This window comes from Monodon monoceros, unplaced genomic scaffold, assembly GCF_005190385.1.
Source record: "Monodon monoceros isolate NGI ecotype Baffin Bay Population unplaced genomic scaffold, NGI_Narwhal_1 Super_Scaffold_10, whole genome shotgun sequence".
Taxonomy (NCBI): Eukaryota; Metazoa; Chordata; class Mammalia; order Artiodactyla; family Monodontidae; genus Monodon; species Monodon monoceros.
The window spans coordinates 38,571,252-38,587,010 of NW_021703766.1; the positions used below are offsets into that span (position 1 = coordinate 38,571,252).

At 49.3% G+C, this 15,759-nt stretch overlaps 1 protein-coding gene across 1 annotated transcript in view; it reads left to right on the forward strand.

Annotated features, from left to right (window-relative positions):
• Positions 1-15,759, forward strand: part of ZNF536 (zinc finger protein 536) — a 153,521-nt gene that overhangs the window by 49,744 nt on the left and 88,018 nt on the right. Inside the window, exon 2 of the mRNA XM_029208684.1 lies at positions 7,301-9,475. Coding sequence (XP_029064517.1) covers positions 7,303-9,475 — 2,173 coding nt within the window. The 5' untranslated portion in view covers positions 7,301-7,302. The remainder of the gene's footprint in view (positions 1-7,300; positions 9,476-15,759) is intronic.

Here is a 15,759-nt window from a genome sequence, read left to right on the forward strand (position 1 = left end):
CCATAAGCCGAAGCTTCCTTTGTTTCCACACGTTTTGCAAATGAAGGAGGTGGCATCTGTCAGCATCCAGCCCAGCAAGACTGAACATGGTGTGGACATCAAGGGGGCAGCCTTCCCCTGCAGCGGGTACTGCTTGGGCTCTGGAGTCAGGCTTCCCAGCTGTGTGACCTTGTGGGGCTTAAATATTCTGAGCCTCAGTTTCCTCATTTTTAGTTCTGGGCTAGTATGGTCCCTACCATCCGAGGCTGTGTGAGGCTAAATGAGATGGTAGCTGTGAAGTAGGCGCCCAGCACAGCGCTGGTGCGCGATGCTGCCGTGACGAGGAGGAAGGTGCTGAGTACGAGGAAGGTGGTAAGGATTCTGCGGCTGGTGTAGGTGGTGAAGATGTTGAGGGCTGCAGTGAAGATGGTGGTGATGGCAATTATTACTGTGGTTTTTTGGAGAGTCCACCCTGCCTGGCAAGCCCACAATCTTAACAACTACCCCACGTGAGGTTGTCCTAACTCCATCCCCTGTTTGCCTGGCTTTGTGTGAGGTGGGCAGATAGTAAGCCGGCAGCTCAGGCCGGAAGTCTGCTCTACCCCGAGTCGAGGACCGGGAGAACTCTTTGTGGACGTTTTCCTTTCCCATCTGATGTGCTCGTTGTCTGCCTTCCGTTCTGGGCCAGCTCCAACCTTTCCAAAAGCCAACATGTTGGAGAGACCTCTTTGCCTTTGGGAAGTTTGAAATCATCCAAAGTCTTCAAAGAGAGAATACTTTTTTATTCTCTTTTCTTCTTGTAAGTCCTCCAGCTCTTGTCCCAGCAATACGGGAGCTGCCTGGGGTTTCGGGGGCACCACGTGCAAAGCCAGCCCAGCTGAGTCCCACTCTCCCTTAGAAGCAGAGGCCACCCTGACTTTTTGGCCAACATGCCCCCCAAAAGGGGAGGTTGGGGTGTTTGACCATACTCTCCAACTTGACTCTCCTGGTTACGCAGTTGCCATACTCTGCAGCCCTATTCGAATATCATATTTTCATTAATAAATTCAGCAAGGATTTAACTGTTTCTGGCCCTGTCTCATAGCGTTGTCTACACGTCAGTCAAAACGGAACAGGTCACCCGTGCTGCCCTCCTGTTTATCTATTAATCTTCTGGTAAATGGATCGCTCAGTACCCGCCCACTTCAGTAATGTCTGTGATGTAATTTGTCTGGATGCCCAAATGTCACCAGCGTCGACTGTAAGAGACGAAAAAATGTACTTGCTCAGCATAGGAAGCTCTAGGCCAAAATGTAAGCATGAAATCTCGGGTTTATTTTTGTAATAATGTTTACAGCTGTTTAATGACCCTGAAAAGGTTCAGTAGTCTGGTGTTCTGTATTTCAGAACAGGAGCATATTACGCTTATAACAACCTTGGTTAAACAGTTTGAGGTACAACCATGGGAAAAATGGTATTTAATAAGAAGCCATTGTATTCTAAGTGAAGTTCTCTTAATTACTGCTTACCCTAAGTGTAAGAAAGCAAGGTGGGTTGTAGGGAAGGGCCAAGAGTCATTTGTGCCCCCAGGAAACAGGTCCACCTACTGCCAGAATTGCATTGCATTCTGTGATACAAAGCCCTTGCTGTGAACCTAAGCCCCACCCCTTGCACAGCGACTGGGGGCTTTGGGGCTCCTGCAAGTTTTCTGAGGCAGCGCCTTTACCCCGTTGATAAAAAAGGGAATATTTAGTTGTGCTTGGCTAGACAACAATATTTGATATTTTAAAATCCAGTTGAAATGGTTATTTTGAAAGTCATTTTATTTCCTAACTATTCTTTTTCATGGTATAAGGATAAAACTCCTTCATGCAACTTACTGGCAAGATCTATATTTTTTGGGCTATTCATAAGATTACTCTTTTTTTCTGTGCTAGCAAAATGAAACTATGTTTCTGTGTAAAATTTATTTAGACTCGTAGCAGCTGGCATTTCTGGTGTCCTGATAGTTTCAAATTTCATTTGGAGTGAAGGATACAATTAGGTTCTCTATTGGAAGAGTTAAGTGAAAACTTTTGTCATTGATATCACAGGAAATAAATAGTCTTGAAGGCAGAAATGCAAAATCAAAATAACCATTAGCACCATCAAAGGCAGCTGAATGGCTCACTGTACCTGCAGTGATGGGGGTGAGGAGACAGAATGTATTTTGATAATGTGCATCCAGTGGTGGGTTTCATAGGCTGAGAATACCCTCTTCATGAAATGTGAAATTGCACAGCTCAAGGAGAAACCCTCTAGCCTTCAGAAGCTTTCAGCTGGGGCCCCTGCCTGTGTTCAGAGGTAGGCCCACACATTTGCACGGTGAGGAATGCCATGGCGGCCAGGACTCAGGCCCAAGCCTGGGCCTTCCTCAATATTGACAGTAGGGTTGAGTGCCCCGGTGCCCCACCATGACCCTAGGCTCAGGAAAGATCAGGACTACGGTGGGATGTGTAGTGTTTCTATGTTGGAGGGATGACGCACCAGATTTGACAGTTCACAGTGTCCCCTGTCCAGTCTCAGTAAGGACGTCCAGCTGCCTCTCCACAGTTTGGAAAATTACGTACACATTTTTTCCTTCCATCAGTTAGCCAGGGCTTATTGATCTTCCTGCTATGCTTTGGGCTGGGGCCATGAGCCGAAGGCCGAGTGAGCTGTTCTCAGCGTTTAGTAGTTTGTTTACTTGCTTTTGATTGTGCTAAGGGTTTTCCTACCTAAGTGAGAGGGTTAGATGAGTTATTGTATAGGTTCCTCAAAAGGTCCCAGCTGCCCGATTGCCTTAAGCCCAGGGTCATGGCCCACCCTGTGCTGGCTCCTGGTTTCTTAATGTGGGTCCTTCACCTGCTGGAATACAGGGTGATGGCTCCAGAGCCAGCGCTGGGGAATGAAGGATGGGTTGGGTACTGGGGATAAAGTGCTCCCAGGTATTAGTGACCATTCGGGGCAGTGCTGCGTGTGGGTATGTATGTCTGTCCCGTTTGTCAGGACAGGCGAGTGTCCTGTGGCAGGTGGCCCTGCCAGGGACACTGAAATACATTCACTGCAGGCCTGTGAGGAAGCAGCGTGGTCCCAAAGAGAAGGCGTTCTCCCTGTGCTTGCTCTGGGAGGGCTGGGGAAAAGGAGTAATGTCACCTTCCATCAGAACGCCGAGCCCCCCGCAGGCAGCCCCACCTCCCAGCCCCTGAGCTCTTAGGGCTGCAGTTGGATCCAATCCCTTAACAGTAGGACAAGTGATCCCTTAGTTTCCCAGGGTACACATTTGTATTCCTTGCTAGAGGAATTCCACTTAGGGAATTGCTGCCCCTCCCCCAACATGGTCATACTCTGCGTGCACGCACACACACACGCACACACCTCTATATACCTCATCTGCAATGGTTTCTTCTTTCTCTAAACTTCGGATTCAGTCTCTCTGGGGTCTTTTCATCGCCTCTCTGTTACTGGTGGCCTTGCCTGCAGTGGCCCCTTGAACCCAGAGGCCCTTGAGGGCAGCTACATGGAAGGTCCCGGGCAAGTATTTACTGAATGACTGAGATAAGGGGTAAATGAATTCCGGAGGAATTAAGTGTCAAGCCTGGAGAAATTGGGGCCGACCCAGGTTTTGCGAGTCCCAAGCCGGGCCTGGGGCCAGCTCGTCCTGCCTCGGCTGCTTTGGCCCAGGGACAGCACACCAATTACCCCTTGCTCTTTCCAAGAACTCACACTCCCCTTCCTTGCTCTGAGTCTAGCAGCTGGCATTGGTTATGACTGACCCATGGCAACACCTGCACCTACTCGTGGAATCACAGGGTGTCAGGTCTCACAGAGCTTTCTGAGATGATCTCCAGGCGTGGCCCTGCCTCACTGTGGGGCTCGGCACAGGCTTTGCTGGGGCTCATTAGAGGAGCTGAGGGCCGTAATCCTCAGAGCATCTTCTGGTGAGCTGGCTAGCTCTACTGAAATTCTGGGTTCCCCCATGGATCCCAGGATAGATGATCAAGTTCTGAAGGGGTTGATTGCTCTCTGTCTCCTAGTGCCAGCAGCTGGGCCATCAGAAGTGGTCCAAGCCCAGATGGCCACCGTGGGTACGTATAGTTGAAAGAGCTGGTGTCGGGGTGTGGCTCTTCCTTGGCTGTTTCTGGACCCCCAGGTTCTGGGTGGGAGCCCAAGACCCTTCTGACTCTGACAGATTCGGATTGTTGGGTGTTCAAGGACTTCTGCAAAAGCTGAATTTGAATCCCATGAAGTTGGAGTGAAAGTGGTTCTACTACAGGTTAGCTTTCTTTTATGGGCTGTGTTTATAGGGTCTGTTCACTCATCCATTCCGTTAGAACGTCCTGAACCTACAATGAGCCAGCTCTGCTCTAGGTCCTGAGGCTTTATCTGTGACCAAGGCAGACGTGAGCCTGCCCGCATGGAAGCAAAGCACATCTGTAAAAGGGTCAACAAGAAAACTGCCCCAGTGGTAAGTGCCATGAAGAAGAAAGTAAGGTGATGGTGTAGAGAGAGGCTGCAGGGATTAAGTTTTCTGTGACAAGGTGGACATGGAGGGCCTTTGTGAGAAGGGGATATGTGAGTTGAGACCTGCTTGCGGGGAAGGAGCCACCTGTGCGTTTGCACATTCTCGATCATGCTGAGTTCAACAATGGCACCTGAAGACCGGTGGCTTAAAGGGGGTTAAAAAAAGCTTTGTTGACTCTGAAAAAAAATTTTTTGAGCATAATAAAAGAATTCCATATCCAAACCTAACTTGAAAACACCCCACGTTCATTATTTGACAAGTTGAGCTGTTGTTACCTGCACGGCGTGACTGGGTGGGGGGTGGTCTTCAACTTGCTGCCGCTCATCCAGCCTGATTTGCAGTCTTGCTGTATTTCCACATTGAGCTTCCTCTCCTCCCGCCGAACTGGCGTCAGCTCAGCAGCAGTAACCTGAAAATAGCCCATCTTCCTGGATTCGTGTCTTCTGAGCTGGCCAACCGGGCAGCCTTTGGAAGTGGGCCATCCATGTTGGCTTTGGACTTTCCAAACTTCCAAACAGAGCTCTTGGGTGGAATTCTGAGCACTCCCAAGTGGCTTCAGGGTCATGATCCATGTTTGCTCAGGAGAGGAGCCAGTGCAGCTGGATGGGGCTTGAAGGTGGAGAAACAGCTCTAGACAGGGCCCTTCCAGGCCCCAGTCCTGCCCCAGCAACTTCTCACACTGGGCCTGCTCCTCCCCGCTGGTCAGCGGGTGCCATGAGTGCTGGGGCTGGACAGTCTTGTTGTCCACCAGTGCGTCTTCAGTGCCAAGGACAGGACCTGGCACACAGTGGAAACTCAGCAACTTTGTTGAATGAATGTAAGAATCTCCATGAGAAATTACTCCTTTCTGACCAGGCTCCAAAGTGGTTTCTTTTTTTTTTTTTTTTTTTTTAAGTGTAGACTGCCACCAGAGAAAAATAGAAAAGATGGAAATTGGAAACATTCTTTTACTGCAAGTGACCGTGTGCCTGTATGTGTGTGTGAGTGTGTATAGTAGTTCATGGACAGTCAGCCCTGCACCATGGTTGCAGTATCTCTCACTCCTGAAAATAAACATCATGTCTTTTTCTTCTCCTCTCTTGCAAGACAGACTCACAGCCTCTGTCTTCTTGCCAAGGAAGTCAGGTCTCCCATCGGAGACCCTCCATCCACGCATGGTCTGCCTGGCAGGAAGCCCAACAGGCAGCAGACCCCACCGGGGCTGAATGTGCTTCCTCCACACTTGAGCTCTGTCCCCACAGGTCCCCCTGAGGAATCGCTTGGCCCAGCAATCATTCCTGGCTGGGGTTAAGCAGTACTCCTGGACCACCTGGCTGGCCAACGCATCTAAACATTGGGATACAAAGGGGATGGATGTGCAATAACTGTTCCAGTGGCAGGAAACAAATTTGGACTCCTTCAAGTGGAAGGCAGATCTAGAAATAGAAGGAGCCCAGGCGTGGATTCATTGCCTGTCAGAGTTGAGCTCCCCACATGCTCTGATGTGGAGGGAGCTGTTCCCTCTGCCCCACCCCCGAATGCCCTGGCTTCAGCCATTCTGCACAGGCTGGAGAGGGGCAGAGAGGACTATTAAAACCAATTATGCAGACCAGCTCTGAGTGTTAGTGTTTAACGAACAGCTTTGAGTTCTAATTTTCTGCAAAATACATACTGCAGGTACAATTTGTACTCATTACTGTATATTGGGAAAGTTATTAAAAACACTCAGACTTGGTTGAGACTTCCTATGGCATCGTCCCTGGATTTTAATTGGTTTTTATCTAGTTCTATAAGAGATCTCCTTAAGCCCAGTCACAGTCCCTGCCGCAGCTATCATGCCAGTTGAAGGACAGGGAAAGCGCGCTCTGTGATGTAAGTCTTTACCCCCTACCCAAATTTGAGCAGTCTCAACAATCCACTAAAATTCCATCACGAGGTAATTTATACTTCTTTTGATGGGCACAGTTACCAAATGACAAAATAACAGTGTTTCGTAACATAAGGGTTAAATCTTAATCTCTGAGGTTTGCAAAGCCGCTCCTTGCAGTCTCCTTAAAATTTAATATACCTCGTTAATGCTTCCTTGCAAACACTGAAGGATTTTTATGATTATAATCATGTGTTACAGCACCTCGTACCGTTTCCAAGCAGCATACTAATCAGCTTAATGAGATATTACTGCACTTTTTGCTACTAAAGCAAAATCCCTTTTATTGTTCGGAAGCCTGTCCTTTACTTTATTTTTTCCCAAAGCATTATCTTGTTTTATTATGTACCAGTAAATATCGTGCCACTGGGTTGGATTTTCTTCTTTTTTTTTTTCTTCTTTTTTGCCAAATCATAAAATAATCTCCGACTGGCCAACATATTGAATATAGTAACCAGAAACAAAAGTTCCAAGTGAGTCAGTTTGGTCTTGCAGTTAAAGCCATTCTGCTCTATGGCAAACTTTGAACTGAACCAACAGGTGCACGTGCTACAAGGGGGGAGAGGAGGAAAAGTTTAACACGTGGACCCTTGATTTGTTATTAGGTGTTGAAAGTGGTAAAACATTAATAATTTAAATGTGAATGAATAATTGCAGTCTGTAAATAGGAGATACAAGGAAGACGATCTATCGCCAAAACAAATTGGAGGAGCAGTGCCATATTGCATAATTGGCATTTAATAATTCATTTTTTTATTATTGTTTTTGACTATAATTCCTTAGCATTATTCTGTGTAGGTAAGGCATGAAATGCAAATTCCCCACCAGCTGATGCTGTTGATTCGCTGCGCCACGGTACCTGGCACAGATCTGAACTCTCTTTTTATTTTTAGGGATGGAAGAAGCCAGTCTGTGCCTTGGAGTGTCCTCGGCGGCGCCGGAAGCTGAGCCCCATCTGAGCAGCCCCGTTCTCAACGGCCAGTATGCCATGAGTCAGAAGTTGCACCAGATCACCTCCCAGCTCAGCCATGCTTTCCCCGAGCTGCATCCACGGCCCAACCCGGAGGAGAAGACCCCGGTTCCCCTCGACGAGAAGGCCCACGTGCCCATGAGTGGCCAGCCCATGGGCAGTCAGATGGCGCTCCTGGCCAACCAGCTGGGCCGGGACGTGGACACCAGCCTCAATGGGCGGGTGGACCTGCAGCAGTTCCTCAACGGGCAGAACCTGGGCATCATGTCCCAGATGAGCGATATCGAGGACGACGCCCGCAAAAACCGCAAGTACCCGTGCCCTCTGTGCGGCAAACGTTTCCGCTTCAACAGCATCCTCTCCCTGCACATGCGCACTCACACCGGCGAGAAGCCCTTCAAGTGCCCGTACTGCGACCACCGGGCGGCACAGAAAGGGAACCTCAAGATTCACCTGCGGACCCACAAGCTGGGCAACCTGGGGAAGGGGCGCGGGCGGGTGCGCGAGGAGAACCGCCTGCTGCACGAGCTGGAGGAGAGGGCCATCCTGCGGGACAAGCAGATGAAGAGCAGCCTGCTGCAGCCCCGGCCGGACTTGAAGCCCCTGCCGCACGCCCAGCAGACCCCGCTGACCGCCTGCAACCTGGCCCTGCCCACCAACCACAGCGTGCCCGACGTGGCCAACCCAGTGCCCTCACCCAAGCCGGCCAGTGTGCAGGAGGACTCAGCGACCCCCGCTGCTGGCTTCCGCTGCACCTTCTGCAAGGGCAAGTTCAAGAAGAGGGAGGAGCTGGACCGCCACATCCGCATCCTACACAAGCCCTACAAGTGCACGCTGTGCGACTTCGCCGCCTCGCAAGAGGAGGAGCTCATCAGCCACGTGGAGAAGGCCCACATCACGGCTGAGTCGGCCCAGGGCCAGGGCCCCAATGGCGGCGGGGAGCAGTCGGCCAACGAGTTCCGCTGTGAGGTTTGCGGACAGGTGTTCAGCCAGGCGTGGTTCCTGAAGGGCCACATGCGGAAGCACAAAGACTCCTTCGAGCACTGCTGCCAGATCTGCGGCCGGCGCTTCAAAGAGCCCTGGTTCCTGAAGAACCACATGAAGGTCCACCTCAACAAGCTGTCAGTGAAGAACAAGTCCCCTAGCGACGCCGAGGTGCCGGTGCCCATGGGCGGCATGTCCCAAGAGGCCCACGCCAACCTGTACTCCAGGTACCTCTCCTGCCTGCAGAGCGGCTCATTCATGGCCTCCGATAAAGCCAGCCTGAGTGAGCCCAGCCAGCTTTACGGCAAAGGCGAGATGCCCGTGAAGGAGAAGGAGGTTGTGGGGAAGCTGCTGACCCCCATCTCCAGCATGGCCCATGGCGTCCCCGAGGGCGACAAGCACTCCCTCCTGGGATGCCTCAACCTTGTGCCACCACTGAAATCCAGCTGCATCGAGCGGTTGCAGGCAGCTGCGAAAGCTGCCGAGATGGACCCCGTGAACAGCTACCAGGCTTGGCAGCTCATGGCCAGGGGCATGGCCATGGAGCATGGCTTCTTGTCTAAAGAGCACCAGCTACAGCGCAACCACGAAGACACTTTGGCAAACGCCGGAGTTCTGTTTGATAAGGAGAAGCGGGAGTACGTGTTAGTGGGAGCAGATGGCTCCAAGCAGAAAATGCCTGCTGATTTGGTTCACAGCACTAAAGCGGGCAATCAGAGAGACCTGCCAAATACGCTCGACCCTTTGGAAGGCAGTCGGGATTTTTTGTCACATGGGCTGCACCAGGCTCTCGAGTACAACCTGCAGGGTCCCGGGAGTCTGAAGGAGAAGCCCACCGAGTGCCCGGACTGTGGCCGAGTGTTCCGCACCTACCACCAGGTGGTCGTGCACTCCCGCGTCCACAAGCGGGACCGCAAGGGCGACGAGGACGGGCTGCACGGGGGCCCCGATGAGCGGCGCGGCTCGGGCAGTGACCAGGAGTCCCAGTCGGTGAGCCGCTCCACCACGCCCGGCTCCTCCAACGTCACTGAGGAGAGCGGGGTCGGAGGCGGGCTCTCGCAGACTGGGAGCGCCCAGGAGGACAGCCCACACCCCTCCTCGCCGTCCTCCTCAGGTAGGTTGCCAGGGGAGATGGGGGAGCGGTGGCTGGCGCAAGGGCCCTCCCTGCCCCGGGGCCTGGTTCTGCACCAGCCTCGGTGGGGAAGGGTCCTCGCTGCCCTTCAGAGTCAGCTCTGAGTTCACCGTGGCTTTGTGCTGTATGTGGACCTTGCCTGTCTGCCCCGCCTCAAGGGAAGGCTAACTTTTCAACTCTTTGACCTTCCCTTGAACACTGGCCACCAGGAAAGTAAGCTGATCCTCCTCCCGTGTGGTGGAGATGGCCGGTTGTTACGTTTGCCAGCTGGGATAGCCTACCCTCCCCTGTGATTACCTGGCCCCATTTCATGCCCTGACCCCTGTCCACCATCACCCCTGGAACCCGGGAGCTGCTGTTTGGCTCCATCCGTGGATGTGAATGTGTAAGTTCAGACCCTCACCGTCTCTCCCCCCAAGTGTATGCCCATAATTCTGTCATTTGGGCCCCTCACTGCCTCTCCCTAGACCAAACCTGTCTCCGGCCCCCTTTCAAAAGTACAGCTTGGCTCAGGTGCCTCTAACCTGAAGAACCACACCATTCTCCTCCGATGGTTTGGAGAAGCACAGAGGTTTGAAACACAGATGCGCGACTTCATGTCTTAAATTGTACTGTGCTACACGGGCGATACAGCTTTGGGGTCTAAAATAGCAAAGCAGAAAATCTGTCATCAAAATGTCTGTGAAATGCTGAAGCTTCCTGGCCCAGTTTGAGGAAAAAAAAAAAAAAAAAAGAAAGAAAGAAAGAAAAAAAAAACTCACTAGCCTAAGACAGCTAAATTAAAATCACTACCTAACAGCAGGTAAGCTTGTTGCCTTCATATTTCCAAAGCCCCTTACTAATGGACAGTAAATTGAAAGTTATATCTCTAGCCCTTTATAAAGAAAGCATCTCGCTAATACTGTAATCATTCTGCAGCCTAACAACAGAGGAAATCATGCCATAACAAATACCCTGTTACTAATGGCAACATTGATTTCTGCAATCAGCCATTAAGTCTAGAAAATGAAAGACAGTTTGAGGCACCTCAAGGCACTGCATTGCCCACTGTTAAAGATGGGGCAGCACACTCTTGAGGGTAATTTTTAAAAAGTTTTTTTCCCCTTTTCTTTTTTTTTCCCTTCTCAGTTTCAATAAATATTTCAGTATTAGAGGCAATTCACCACCACTTATTAAGTAGATGCCAGCCTAGTTGTGTTGTTATTGTCATGCTTCAGTATACCCTTCTTCCAGGACAAAATGAGTATTAAAATAAAGTGTGAGTCTGGTGGCTTATTACAAACCGGTAAAGAATTGTTAAGACACATAAATCTGCACTGCACATTCCAAAGATTCCGATAGCACTTAATGCCACTGCTTAAACACCCATGAAACACACTGTCTCCACCTGGAGTCCTAGCCTTGTTTGCAATTCACTTCAGTGAGACGCTCTGGAAGAGTTTAATGAGGAACTCCAGCACCACGGAGGGCTAGGCCACACTGCCTGGAGTGACCACTGCCCAAAACTTCCAAGGGAAGGGTTTTCCAGTGTCACTGCCTGACGGCGGGGATTCTGAGATGGATCTTTGTGCACCAAGGCAGCAAAGTGCCAGGTGTCCTACTGTCAGGAGGGATTACTTCTGGCCTCCTGTGAGGAGGTCCCCTCTCCCTGTGGAGTGTCATCTCACGGTTTTGGGGATGTGGGACCTTTCTGGGGCAGAAAGCAGAGCGCATACTGGCTTTCCTAAGTTTTTGGAGTGACGTGGAGTTAACACTGACAGATTTTCCTCCCTCTCCCAGCCCTGCTGAAATGAAAAGGTCTCAGCAGAATATTCCGACACCAAATGTTCGGCTCTATTAATGACGTGTTTACCGTGTTTTTCTCACCTTCTGGCCAAGTGATAGCCTCATGCTATTCCTATCTCTGTTGTTTCCATATCTCTAAGTACTCAGTTGAAAAAAGCCCATTTTTGCCTAAAAGAACCAACCGGGATTGGGACTCAAAGGAGAATTATACTTGAATTGTGGTTATCTTCTCACTTTTATTTCCCTCATTGAAGTATCGTACAATTGTGAATACAGATTCTTTCATTTCTGGTTGACTTCTTTGTTTTCTTCATATTCAAATTAGACACTTCCATAATTTTCTGACTAAGTAGGAAAATTGATGGCATACCAACATGCGGCCCAAACCAGCCGCACGCCTGGGCCATTCAGGTTTTCCCGGTATTAGGACCCTTAACCAAATCGGGTTAGTCTTCCCTGTTATTTCAACAAGTCTGGCTTGTATAAAGTGTGATTAAAATAAGCATTTAAATAAAAATCTTGACACAATAGGTATTTTATTATTACCTGTTAGAGAGAAACCTGCAAGGTGAAGGGGAGAAAATACAATCTTTAAGCCCTTAAGTAAAGAAAGAAGTACTTATTAAGGCTTCTATTAAGAAATAACTGCAAAAACACGGTTTTACAAATTTCTCAGACTGCATAACAATGTCTTAAAACTTAATTTGCATCACTTGATTCTTTTTTTGTTGGAAACTGGGTCAGTAGGGCCTGAGAAACTATTTTTTCAGATCTTAACCAATGAATTCTTCTTTATAAATCGCTGCTCTTAACATGATAGTAGTTCTGAATTCATCATAAAAAACCTTTTTACAGAGAGCCTCTTAGAACAGATCTCCAGAAGAAGGCTTACAATGAGTGGCAGAGACGTCCTTTGTTATCAGATGTAATTCTTTGCAAAGGAGGATTGGAACGGAGTGGCTGTTTAAAAATGTCTTGCTCAGACCGAGACGAAGAAGGGGTCAAGTTTGCAATCAAACAGTTATTGCCGAGATGGGCGACCGTCACTGGCTAGGCTAATGTGGGATGCAGCTGTTTGTTATGTGAGCAAAAGAATGTTTGAATCAGTGAACATGTGAAAATGATTCCAGTGAACCAGAAAATGTGTTTGTTCTTTGGCTCTCCAAACTGCTGAGAACCAAGCTTAAGATCAACTGTGAAAACTAGGACCTTTGACAAATTGAGAGGTCATATTTTCTAACAGAAAATGGACAAGACCAGTCATACAGATCACTTCCCCATCTTTCCCCTTTGTTTTATATTTGTTGTTGTTGTTGATTTGACTTACCAATAATTTCACACCATAGTAGATGTCATTTCTTCCTCCGTGTACAATGCAAAGGGAAACTATTTGGAAAGCAGCAGCTTATAAATTTTACTCTTTTATGACATTTAGAAAGTGGGGCAGCTGTTTTGATGCTCCCTCATTTCTGGCTTGCGTGCAAATGCTCCAATGGCATTAATCTCGGCATCTTTCCCTAAAACCTCGTCTAAGACTGTGCTTCCAATTCGAGCTTTACCCTGAGTCAGAAGACGACCAAAGTTCTGTTTCTTTAGATTTTGCTTTGGAAATCATGGTCAGAATGATTAAAACTTAATGTACTAAGAAACGATACTGTTCATTATATCCAACAGGGCAGTTACCTTCTGCATTCCCCACAATTTTGGAGGGGGGCTAATTGAAGTGTTGATGGTGGGAAAGGGGTAATTGAATGTGTTGACCCTCTGTTCATTAAAGTCGGCTAAGTTACATGATCAACGGAAAGCCAGGAACAGATGCAAAGATGAAAATATTGTTAACCCCTACCACTTCTGGTATAATATTTTGAGATGGACAAGGATTATTTGATCAGCTGGGCTGGAAGCCTTGCGGAGTCTTCTTTTGTTGCCTGAGCTGCATTCCTGAAATGCTGGGTCTCCATCCTGTGCTGGCCCATTGACCACAGCATCAAAGGCCTTTATCCAGGGCTCCCTTGCATTTACACCGGGTGTCTAGTGATATGATAGATTTTCTTTCTTTTCCACCTCTTTTTCTCATGTGGCTCCTCCTCCCTGCCCCCATTCATGATAACCACTGCCTGCTCTGCACAAACAAATCCGGGCACCCAAAAGAAGGGAAAAAAAGAAAAAGAAAAAGAAAAAATTTAAGTCTGAGGATTAAGATCTTTTTTTTTTTTTTTTTTGCTTGTGCATTCCAATTGTTCTTAAAATATTTGGCAATGTCAATTAGTAACTGAGCAGAGTTAGCTGATGAACACAATTTTCCAGTAGACTGAGCACCCTATTGTTGCCGAGCGCACAGCAGATTTCTGAGGTCATTATCATTCGCTGGTTGCTTGGCCCAGCTGCTTCCTGCTGCAAAAGCCAAACTTTATACTGGAGCTTGGGGATGGCATGCAGCAACAGGGGGCTGGGAGGGAGAGAGGGGAGCTGGCTGCAGAGCCGAAGACAGTCATTATCAGCAGAGGAAACAGAAAGTAAAAGTTTCCAGGCAATTCCAGGAAAACTGCCCTATCAGGCTTCTCCCTCCCGTTCCTCTCCCAGCACCTTCCACCTCCAGGCAGGGAATTAAAAGGACCAGGGGACGCCCCCTGGGCATTGTGGCCACTAATCTCTTTGCTGAGCAGAACTTTGGAAAACAATAATCCCATTTAAAATTTGCTTAAAAATCGTTAACCCAATCTAAGGCATGTGAGTGATTTCCTCATTGATAGACTCATTCATTTTTATTAAAAACAGAAGAAAGAAAAACAAATTATTTTTTAAAAGATGAAATTAAAAACTTGAAATTAGTAAACTTGGGGATGACAAACAGGGAACATTATTTCATTTTCCAGGGGGAAAATTTTGAGCGGATACTAGTCTGAAATTCCTTGTAAATCAAATTTAGCATGGAAGGTTCCCCCTGCCCACTCTGGCTTCCCCTTTTTCCTTCCCCCTCTCTCTCCCTCCCCCACCCTTTAATTTGGGAGCTGGTTCAGTGAGATGAAAAGCTGCACTTTTTTAAAGCTCAGCTGTTAAAACTGAGTGCCATATGCAGCCTTTCCGTCCCGATGTGGAAGTGTGTGCAGGCGGCCACCGTGTTTGTGGAGATTTACGGAGGCTCGGCTGTGTGTGCTGAAGCCCTGCCTGGGCAGATGCTGGCTGGCCCTGCCTCCCGGGAGCTGGCCCCGCCTGGGCTAATAGGCTGGCCAGATTCAGGCTGGCTCCTGGGGGGCGTCCAATGGGGCAGAGGTCAGGGGTCCAGGTGGGTTCCCTCCGGTCTCCCACCTTTCCGCTGGATCTGGGGGCGGTCCGCCCACCGGGCATGGTGCTGGAGCTGGGGAACAGTAGCGCTCAGATGCTGGTTCACCTCACCGTCCTCCTGTGTGGGGGTCGGATGCCTGACAGCAGCTCCTTTTTATAAACTTCCCGTCACTCTGTGCCCTTTGATTGTCTTGTGCCTGGGAACACTGAGTGCCACTCTGGGGCCTTGGCTGTCTCTCTCACCCCTTTGCGCGGAGCTGTAAAGCCCACTTCCACGGGGCTGCCCGATGGTGCTGTCACTTAGCATTTCAGAAAGAGAGAAATCGTTCTGGCTCTGAAAGTCCTCAGACTGGGAGTGTGATATAAAAGATGTGTGACACGAGATCCCAGAAGTGAAGCCTCTTTCCTCTACGTTCCTGGGGATTCCCAGATTACCAGGACACCGTCTTCTGTCTGAGCGATGGATTCCTGCTGCAGGGCCACTGGAGCCCTGCTTTAGTCTAGCCCCACTCTGCCCACCTTCACGTCCTTCCTGTGCTCCTACGGATGCTGCGCTCCTGCCCGGAGAGCTCAGGGAGCCCTAGGTGCCCACTGTGTGCCCCTTCTGTACTCCTGTTAACACAAGGAACAAAACGTTCATTGAAATCTAAATTTAATGGTAATAAGAAAAACACGGATTAGCTAAGGACAGGTTACAATGAGGCAAAGAATTAAGCAGGCAGTTTTCAAAATGGAGCATGAAGCATTAGCTGCGTGATTGCCATTAACTGGAATGGGAGGTTCGGGCTCAGGTCCTGGCCACCACCTCGGGTGTGTTGCGGCTGGAATTAGCAGTTTGCTTTGCAAATGGCCACAGTGTGGCCTCTGCTTGTTGGTCAAAAGCAGGTGTCATGAGCTACCTTTCATCCACCCACTCTCTTGCTACGCCATCCGGCACCTGGGAACGTAGGCCCAACATGTCAGTACTGCCAGCGGCCGCTGCTGCAGAGCAGGGACAGCCTCTGTTTGCAGGGCAGCTTGGGCTCACCAGACCCCTTCTCCGTCAGGCTGCTTGTGCCTTCGAATCCCTTCACCGGCATGGAGCTCTGTGCCCCCTTATAAGAAGCACACTCCCGAGAGGGTTAAGTTCTAGTAGGTGGCCCTTGTCTCAGGGGTGGAAACAGGGACAAGCTTCAACAAGCCTCCTGTTTTACTGG